The sequence below is a fragment of the Bufo bufo genome, chromosome 1 (genome assembly GCF_905171765.1).
Source record: "Bufo bufo chromosome 1, aBufBuf1.1, whole genome shotgun sequence".
Classification (NCBI taxonomy): Eukaryota; Metazoa; Chordata; class Amphibia; order Anura; family Bufonidae; genus Bufo; species Bufo bufo.
In genome coordinates this window covers 572305149-572315846 of record NC_053389.1, presented here as the reverse complement: position 1 = coordinate 572315846, position 10698 = coordinate 572305149, and the positions used below count along the sequence as shown (strand labels likewise).

The 10698-nt window shown below is 42.9% G+C and overlaps 1 protein-coding gene across 2 annotated transcripts in view; it reads right to left on the bottom strand.

The window, feature by feature from the left end:
- Positions 1-6371: 6371 nt before the first annotated feature.
- UPF2 (UPF2 regulator of nonsense mediated mRNA decay) overlaps positions 6372-10698 on the bottom strand; it is a 112109-nt gene continuing 107782 nt past the window's right edge. For both annotated transcript variants that reach the window (XM_040413210.1, XM_040413211.1), the window contains exons 21-22: positions 10403-10523; positions 6372-7502 (exon numbers count right to left, since the gene is read on the bottom strand). In XM_040413210.1, coding sequence (XP_040269144.1) covers positions 7493-7502; positions 10403-10523 — 131 coding nt within the window. In that variant the 3' untranslated portion in view covers positions 6372-7492. The remainder of the gene's footprint in view (positions 7503-10402; positions 10524-10698) is intronic.

The window sequence follows — 10698 nt, the reverse complement described above, 5'->3', positions numbered from 1 at the left end:
GAAATCAAATTTTTTAACCCATGGAGGTCTGGATTTGGAGTCACACTCAAAATTAAAGTGGAAAAACACACTACAGGCTGATCCAACTTTGATGTAATGTCCTTAAAACAAGTCAAAATGAGGCTCAGTAGTGTGTGTGGCCTCCACGTGCCTGTATGACCTCCCTACAACGCCTGTGCATGCTCCTGATGAGGTGGCGGACGGTCTCCTGAGGGATCTCCTCCCAGACCTGGACTAAAGCATCTGCCAACTCCTGGACAGTCTGTGGTGCAACGTGACGTTGGTGGATAGAGCGAGACATGATGTCCCAGATGTGCTCAATTGGATTCAGGTCTGGGTAACGGGCGGGCCAGTCCATAGCATCAATGCCTTCGTCTTGCAGGAACTGCTGACACACTCCAGCCACATGAGGTCTAGCATTGTCTTGCATTAGGAGGAACCCAGGGCCAACCGCACCAGCATATGGTCTCACAAGGGGTCTGAGGATCTCATCTCGGTACCTAATGGCAGTCAGGCTACCTCACACCATTACTGACCCAATGCCAAACCGGTCATGCTGGAGGATGTTTCAGGCAGCAGAACATTCTCCACGGCGTCTCCAGACTCTGTCACATGTGCTCAGTGTGAACCTGCTTTCATCTGTGAAGAGCACAGGGCGCCAGTTGCGAATTTGCCAATCTTGGTGTTCTCTGGCAAATGCCAAACGTCCTGCACGGTGTTGGGCTGTAAGCACAACCCCCACCTGTGGACGTCGGGCCCTCATATCACCCTCATGGAGTCTGTTTCTGACCGCTTGAGCAGACACATGCACATTTGTGGCCTGCTGGAGGTCATTTTGCAGGGCTCTGGCAGTGCTCCTCATTGCACAAAGGCGGAGGTAGCGGTCCTGCTGCTGGGTTGTTGCCCTGCTACGGCCTCCTCCACGTCTCCTGATGTACTGGCCTGTCTCCTGGTAGCGCCTCCATGCTCTGGACACTACGCTGACAGACACAGCAAACCTTCTTGCCGCAGCTCGCATTAATTTGCCATCCTGGATAAGCTGCACTACCTGAGCCACTTGTGTGGGTTGTAGACTCCGTCTCATGCTACCACTAGAGTGAAAGCACCGCCAGCATTCAAAAGTGACCAAAACATCAGCCAGGAAGCATAGGAACTGAGAAGTGGTCTGTGGTTACCACCTGCAGAACCACTCCTTTATTGGGGGTGTCTTGCTAATTGCCTATAATTTCCACCTGTTGTCTATCCCATTTGCACAACAGCATGTGAAATTGATTGTCACTCAGTGTTGCTTCCTAAGTGGACAGTTTGATTTCACAGAAGTGTGATTGACTTGGAGTTACATTGTGTTGTTTAAGTGTTCCCTTTATTCTTTTGAGCAGTGTATATATATATATATACACACACACACACACTCACCTAAAGAATTATTAGGAACACCATACTAATACGGTGTTGGACCCCCTTTTGCCTTCAGAACTGCCTTAATTCTACGTGGTATTGATTCCACAAGGTGCTGATAGCATTCTTTAGAAATGTTGGCCCATATTGATAGGATAGCATCTTGCAGTTGATGGAGATTTGAGGGATGCACATCCAGGGCACGAAGCTCCCGTTCCACCACATCCCAAAGATGCTCTATTGGGTTGAGATCTGGTGACTGTGGGGGCCATTTTAGTACAGTGAACTCATTGTCATGTTCAAGAAACCAATTTGAAATGATTCGAGCTTTGTGACATGGTGCATTATCCTGCTGGAAGTAGCCATCAGAGGATGGGTACATGGTGGTCATGAAGGGATGGACATGGTCAGAAACAATGCTCAGGTAGCCCGTGGCATTTAAACGATGCCTAATTGGCACTAAGGGGCCTATAGTGTGCCCAGAAAACATCCCCCACACCATCACCACCAGCCTGAACAGTGGTAACAAAGCATGATGGATACATGTTCTCATTCTGTTTACGCCAAATTTGGACTCTACCATTTGAATGTCTCAACAGAAATCGAGACTTATCAGACTAGGCAACATTTTTCCAGTCTTCAACAGTCCAATTTTGGTGAGCTTGTGCAAATTGTAGCCTCTTTTTCCTATTTGTAGTGGAGATGAGTGGTACCCGGTGGGGGTCTTCTGCTGTTGTAGCCCATCCGCCTCAAGGTTGTGCGTGTTGTGGCTTCACAAATGCTTTGCTGCATACCTCGGTTGTAACGAGTGGTTATTTGAGTCAACGTTGCTCTTCTATCAGCTTGAATCAGTCGGCCCATTCTCCTCTGACCTCTAGCATCCACAAGGCATTTTCGCCCACAGGACTGCCGCATACTGGATGTTTTTCCCTTTTCACACCATTCTTTATAAACCCTAGAAAAGGTTGTGCGTGAAAATCCCAGTAACTGAGCAGATTGTGAAATACTCAGACCGGCCCGTCTGGCACCAACAACCATGCCACGCTCAAAATTGCTTAAATCCCCTTTCTTTCCCATTCTGACATTCAGTTTGGAGTTCAGGAGATTGTCTTGACCAGGACCACACCCCTAAATGCATTGAAGCAACTGCCATGTGATTGGTTGACTAGATAATTGCATTAATGAGAAATAGAACAGGTGTTCCTAATAATTCTTTAGGTGAGTGTATATTCATTCACAGAAGAGGACCCCAAGAGTTGTTGGCTCCAAAGCCGGACGCCCCCTGTTTTGAGCATACTGGCGTAGGGTTTATACATTATAAATCCACACGGTTGCTTACCTGTACCTATCTATCTATGTACTTTTTGTTTAAGCCCAGAACCTATATGTTTCCCCTGATGAGCCTTGCTTTCTCATCTAAAAGCGAAACGTGCATGTAGGGAAAGAATAGGATAGGGCCAACTAAGGTCAGATTTAGGGAAAGGTTCTGGACGGGGTTGCCCTTGTCAGGGCGGGTGCTCTGTGGTTAGGACATCAGGGCCAGAATAGCACCCGCTCTGCAGGGCAATTTTAGGGACAATCTATCCCATTCTCTGTCATCTCCTCAGCATCACCATTTAATACAGGGACAATGCTTCGCTAGCTTCCAGGGATCATTGATGCACCACGGAACCCACCAACAAACTGGTAGGACAAACGGTCTTATTTTCGTGTGCTGCTTTGCACTTATGGTCCTATCATTACGTTTTTGTGCTATTATATGCTTGTTGCTTTATTTTTTTATTAAATTTATCTTAAGGGCTATCTGTTTTAGAGATAACGGTATTAAAAGTTACGTTTTAGTTTTATACTAATTTTGGATCACTCTTACAGTGTAGCTTTAGAAATAATAAAGAGGCCTAAATGTCACGTAAAAAAAGTGGCAAAATTATTTTGGTAGCCTAACAATTTCAAAAAGTTAGAGCCGTTAAACCACATGCGCTAAAAATCACAAAAAAAAAAAAAGTGTTTGGTCATTAAAGTGCTTCTGTCACTCCACTAAAGTCTTTTTTTTTTTTGGGTACTTATAATCCCTATACTGCGATATATCAATACATAATGTTATTAATCATTTTGGTTTAGTAGTTAATTAAAAAAAACAGACTTTTATCATATGCAAATTACCTGTCTACCAGCAAGTAGGACGGCTACTTGCTGGTAGCAGCCGCATCCTCCTTTCATAAAGACACCCCCTCCTCATGTTGATTGACAGGGCCAGCGGGTGCTCTCGTCCTCTGGCTGGCCCTGTCTGCATTCAAAATCTGGCGCCTGCGCCTTACCTGTCTTCAGTCAGCACAGGCGCACTGAGGGGAGGACGCTTGCTCAGCCACTCCATCCTCAATGCGCCGGGTGTAGATGTGACGTCATCGGCGCAGGCGCATTGAGGAAGGAGCGGCCGAGCGAGCGTCCTCCTATCAGTGCGCCTGCGCCGACTGAAGACCGGTACGGCGAAGGCGCGAGATTTAAAACGCAGACAGGGCCAGTCAGAGGATGAGTGCATTCGCTAGCCCTGTCAATCAACATGAGGAGGGGGCGTCATTATGAAAGGAGGATGCGGCTGCTACCAGCAAGTAGCCTACCCACTTGCTGGTAGACAGGTAATTTGCATATGATAAAAGTCAGTTTTTTGAATTAACTACTGAACGAAAATGATTAATAACATTATATATTGATATATCGCAGTATAGGGATTATAAGTAGCCAAAAAAAAATAATGACTTTAGTGGGGTGACAGAAGCCCTTTAAGGCCATTTTAGGCTCCATCATTAAAGGTGTTACAATGTAGCATTTTTGTGCAGTCCAGTAGCTGGGTGGATTGAAAACTGAAGAAAAAACCCTAGATGTATTTACAGATGCAACAAATTTATCATCATTGTGTGATACTGATACATTTGATTAACGTAAATGACAGTAAAGGTTGCGCCTCCAGCACAACCGACTTAAAAACAGATTTATCAAACTGGTGTAAAGTAGAACTGGCTTAGTGGCCCATAGCAACCAATCAGATTCCACCTTTCATTTTCCAAAGGAGCTGTGAAAAATGAAAGGTGGAATCTGATTGGTTGCTATGGGCAACTAAGACAGTTCTACTTTACACTCGTTTAATAAACCTCCCTCTTTTTCCGTAATAAATCCCCCCTGTCAGTTTCTAGACTGAAGGTTGGTAACTAAAGACCTGGAAGTTCCTGAAATCTAACTTTGGTAAGTAAAGACTGGCAACAAACCCCCTCTTGGCTACTCTCAAATGTACAGTTCTATGTATTTTATTTTCAATAATAATTCAGTGTTGCATCCGCCAGATGCTCACACACAGCAGCTAGGGTATGCTGTAATATTATAGCATCACATACAAACCCATAAAGAAACTAGGGATTTAGCAAATGTGTCAGAACATAACCAATTACACTGTAGCCTCCAATTTAAACCTGTTCTGCTAAGCTGCGATTGGTTGTTATGGGCTAAAAATACTTTTTAAAATTTTAGACAGTTTTGATAAATCTACTCCATTGTGTCAATGGATTTTTAAAATAATATAACATTTAGCAACCATGGTAAAATGATTTGTTGAAAGAGCAGCAAGAATGCGGTGTGTGAATGTACCCTTATAGGTCTATGGTTTAAGCGGGCATGCTCAACCTGCGGCCCTCCAGCTGTTGCAAAACTACAACTCCCATCATTCCCGGACAGCCTACATCTATCAGCCTACAGCAGGGCATGGTGGGAGTTGTAGTTTTACCACAGCTGGAGGGCCACAGGTTGAGCATCCCTGGTTAAAGGATATTCCAATCACAGACAATGGTGGCATATCACTAGGTTATGCCCCTATTGTCTGATAGGGGCCGGTCCCTCCTCTGGGACCTGCACCTACACGGAGAACGGAGCGGAGAAAGTAGTGGAGGGCACACTGCGCATGCGCCCTCCATTCATTTCTATGGGGCCACCAAAAACAGCCGAGCACTGGCTCAGCTATTTCCGTCGGCCCCATAGAAATGAGTGGAAGCGGGGACTGCACATGTGCGGTGCGCTCCCATTCACTTGTATGGGAGCAGCGCTTGGTGGTGGCCGAAGCCCGGGGTCCTCAGCCACAACTCTCCCCGCTCTGCTTTCGTTGTAGAGGTGGGAAATGCACCTATCAGACAATGGGGGCATAACCTAGCGATATGCCCCTATTGTCTGTGATGGGAATACCCCTTTAAACCTGAAGAAATCACAATATAAATATGTTAAAGGGGACCCGTCACCTCTCCTGACAGGTCTGTTTTAGTAACTACATGCATTCCCCATATAATAACAATTCTGGAACATCTATTGCAATGACTATGTTATGCCATTCATTTACTATTCCTGTTAGAAATTATGAAGGTCCAGCTGGGTGTTACCAATTGGGTCTCTTCACAGTCTGCTACTTACAACAATGGTTAGATAGTGTCAGACTGTGTCAGGGACCCCCCCCCCCCCCCAACTGATAACATCAGGCTGGAACAACCAGCCGCAAGGTAAATTAAACCAAATATAATAAGGGATTTCTGTATTGTGGAGGATACGTAGTATGACACGAAGTACCACACTATCTTCCTAGAGAATATAGGCATGTTATAAGCGCAGTATCATTATAGAATATTGTAGTACCTTTACTGAGTGCAGCAGTTGGTGCGGTCCTGCAGCCACACCAGGTACAGCCTAGCAAGGAGCGCTATTGTAGCAACTTTATACACTATTGTAAATTGCTGGCAATACAGTCATAAAATTCAACAGGCATAATGGAGGAAGAATAGATGCTCCAGAATTGTTATTGCATGAGGAATACAAGTAGTTTTCGACATGTCAGGAGAGGTGACAGGTCCCCTTTAAGCCACATTCAAGTGTATGGAATAACAGATTCCATTAAATAATGCCATAAACAATATGAAGATGAAAGCAAAGGAGCAGCACAATTACAATTTACAATTCTTTATTGCAGCGCTGGCAATGTTTTCTTAAGCTGGTGAAGATCGTGCAGCATTTCTGTTGGAAATGGTACAACTCTGCAAGTTATCGTCCAATGTAATTTTCCAACATGCAGAATTACCCAAAAGAGGTAAAACAAGAAATAAAAAAGAAACATATGAGAAAGAGCATAAATGTGCTTATTTTACCAATTGTATTTACAAGATAAACTGAAGAAAAAAAAAGTGCCAATAAACAGAAGAAAAGAAAAACACCTATTTTTTTTGCTACTTCAAAAGGAAATAAAAGTGTTTCATCGCCACACAATATTTATGCACCCTGCTTTACCCTTCTGCTTCCCTTCTTATCTTGCTGTGCGCCATATGAAGCCAGCACAGTGCTCGGAGTTTCGGGCAACTGTTGTGCTCTTCCCAGTATTAGAGTGGGAGAAAAGTGTAATTCTACTCTCTGAATACAACAGTAGGTAATGCTGCCTTATCATATTGCTCTGATCAGAAAGGATTAAACTGAGCAAATGCCTGTAACCTATTCATTCAGTGCATCTCTAAAACCACAAAAAAAACTGCTGAAAACTGTAAACAAAAAAAAAAATCTTTTTTTTTTTTTTTTTAAAAAGAGGTTTAGCTCTTTTCCACTTCTAACGTTCACCCCAACATGGCGTGCGTCAAAGTTCTCACTGTATCTCCCCATCGGTGTTTCATCAGCTGCCATTTGAAGTTCTTTGCTTCTCTGCTCCAGAGGATAACCCCTTGTTGATACCACCCATTTTGCAAATCTTAAAAATCATTTGCAATTCATTAAAAGAAAACGCTCTACGATAACTGAGGTGCTTGCTAAGTAATCCCGTTCACTCTTTCCCTGCAGCGTAAGGCCACTGTGATGTCTTATCAGCAAATCATGCTCGCTCTATGTGTGTGTTGTTTATGTCTAGGCTGGAAGCTTCTTCTGATCAGGTGTTCCTGCCGCTCCTCATTCCCAGCTCTGTTCCAGGTTTCTCTCCTGAACACGTTCTCTTCTGAACATGCTGCGAAGTGCTGCTGATCTGACGCAATATCTGTAGGACTCCACTAGCCATGTTGTTAGATGGAGGGCCCAATATAACACTGGATCAGCGTCTCCTGTTTAACAGAAAAAAAAGAAATAAAGTTATTTTTTATTTCATTCAAAGTTAAATAAAATAATAAAATGGGAGCAAAAAAATAGTTAAAAAGTTGTAAATCAAATGTTATAGACTTATTGCTGTATTCATTCTGCTTTACAAAGTATTTATTTTTTCAGGAGGAGATGTAATTGTCAATGGTAGCATTTTGGGGTACATATCACTTATTGGTTAAGGTTTTTAACTTTTTTGGGGAAGGAATAGAATTTCACCATTGTTTCTCAATTCAGAAAAATAAGTGGTTTTAAAATCCCATATTAAGATATTCTGGCATATTAGTGAGGTGCTCCCTGTTTAAGACCTCCATCAAGAAGCTGGAAAGCAACTGAAAAGACCACTCACTTGGTCACTAAAAGGACCCCAGTGTGTTTGTGCATTACTCAAACAGCTCACCGATTTTAAATGTTACAAAATAATGCTTCCCCCCGCTATGGTAGGTTTGCTGCAGAATAAAACCTGCCGTCAGGTTTCGCTGCAAATCACTGGAGGTCCCAGCAGCAGGACCACATACAATCAGCTTATTTTTAAACGACTTTGAAAAAAATGGGACTGTAAAAATATGAATACAGAAAACCTCTTCATATAATGCATAAAAAAGGTATTCTAATATATTTTGTGATTCAAATCCTGACCATCAAGCAATAAAAACATTCTTAAATAAACCAGAGGTTGAAAACCTGTACACACCGCTCACAACCTGAAAGGCAGATAAAATCCAGCCTCCTGCCGCTAAAACCGCCCTATACACCCCCATTTGTGCTGGTGACATCACTGGGCTCCCTGCTAGGTGGAAGTCTCTGCCTAGCATATTGATGTGAAGCCCGATATGTCACCGACTCACAACAAACAGACCTTGCCCTGCGCAATGCAGGAAGGAAGAAGGAAATGCTCTACGCGTACATGGTAATATATAATGATATCGGGATTCATCCTTCAACCCAGACAACCCCTTTATACTGTGTTCTCTACTGACAATCGCCTGCTCGTCGGTGAAAGAGACCGCTGCATTTACATGTAGTGATCTCCTCCACAGTATGGGGGGGGAGTGATCACTAATGTCATCATTTGTCCCCAAGCAAACTTTCAATCATTGCTGCCGGCAAACCTTGATTTAGGTGACTGCACCAACAATCCTATTACCTGGTGAACGAGCATATCACTTGTTCATTGGGTAATTGGCGGCACCTTTACATCGGCAGATCATCGCTAACAAGCGTTCCTAAGAATGTTTATTAGCGATAATCTGCCTGATGAGGCCTTTAGAAACCGTCTGCGAGCTGAAGTAAACTATAGAAACATAGAATGTGTCGGCAGATAAGAACCATTTGGCCCATCCAGTCTGCCCAATATATCTGAATACTATGGATAGCCCCTGGCCCTATCTTATATGAAGGATGGCCTTATGCCTATCCCATGCATGCTTAAACTCCTTCACTGTATTTGCAGCTACCACTTCTGCAGGAAGGCTATTCCATGCATCCACTACTCTCTCAGTAAAGTAATACTTCCTGATATTACTTTTAAACCTTTGCCCCTCTAATTTAAAACTATGTCCTCTTGTAGCAGTTTTTCCTCTTTTAAATATTCTTTCCTCTTTTACCTTGTTAATTCCCTTTATGTATTTAAAAGTTTCTATCATATCCCCTCTGTCTCTTCTTTCTTCCAAGCTATACATATTAAGGTCCTTTAATCTTTCCTGGTAAGTTTTATCCTGCAATCCATGTACTAGTTTAGTAGCTCTTCTCTGAACTCTCTCTAGAGTATCTATATCCTTCTGGAGATATGGCCTCCAGTACTGCGCACAATACTCCAAGTGATTTGTACTCATGTATTTAGGTCAAATCAGCCATCAGCAGAGCACAACCAGTGTCAGACGAGGAACTGAGTGGGGGTCAGAGAAACATACTTTCATACAAGGATACCGGCACAACTGGCTGACGTACAGAGTCCTAGTGCCCCCTAGTGGTCATGCATTGAATATTAATATAAGGCCATACACTAAGAAAAAATACTTTTAGGCAGTAGATCATTTACAACAGCAACACAAAATGACCAACTTATGATCATACAGCATAGATTTCCCATATAATTATTTATAAAAAGATCATAGTAAAAAATTAAGACTGGATCACTTTTCGTTGTGAAAATAAACCTAGTTATTTAATGGGGAACCCTGACCTATCACCTTTCTACCAGATAGATTAGAAATGTTAGATTGCTAGAACGAGGGAACCTCTGTCCCCCAACCACACAACCATGACAATGAGGAGTTTTAATGGAGCACCAGCACAGTGCTAAAGAGGTCATTTATGGATGTGCTGCATGGAAAATTGAGGCGTAGTGCCTTTCTCAAAGTTCTCCACTGGTAACCAAATGCAGAAATTTCTACATTAATGGTGGTGACATGGTAACTGAGCAGCTTACATTGCCTTGTTGAAGGTTCCTGGATTTTCAAATATTTATTCTGGTGTGCCAAATAGACACAACAGGAGCGCCCACTGGGGGGTGTAGATCTCTATTAATACCCTAGAAAGGCCATGATAGTTCAAAAGACTTTGGCATAACAGAGTTTTCAGACTGTAGGAATAGCTCACACAAAGATAGGATAGGTACCAGTGGAGAAATGGATGACAAATCTCTGAATACCTCGGCTTTCCTCTGGGGAAATTTGCAGAGATCCTACCTTTGCCATCAAGGTCAACTGAAAAGTGTGAAAACACATTTTAGCTGGATTGTAATCTACAGAGCAAGGAGAACAAGGACCTACTTCTTACCTCCTTCTAGCAAAAGGAAACGAGTAATTAAATGGAAAAGCAGAACTGACCATTTTTGCAGACAACTTTCAATATATAATCTTACCTGCCACCTGTCTTGAAGATGAGATCTGCATTTGGTGCCCCTTTAGGATGCTGGTACCGAGGCCGGCGGTCCCGGTTTGTATTTGCTGGAGCTGGACGTTGAGCCAGAGACTGAAGCATTTCTGCAAATTAACCGGAAAAAAAAAAAAAAAAAAAAAAAAAAAAATCAGTTTCTGTAAACTTCTTATCTTATGAAAAGGGACAGGTCAATGAGCCATTTTCTGACTTCAATTGTCTCTTTGAAAGCAAATCTGCTGTGGTTTGCATCTCCAACTAAAACAAAATAGCTCAGATTAC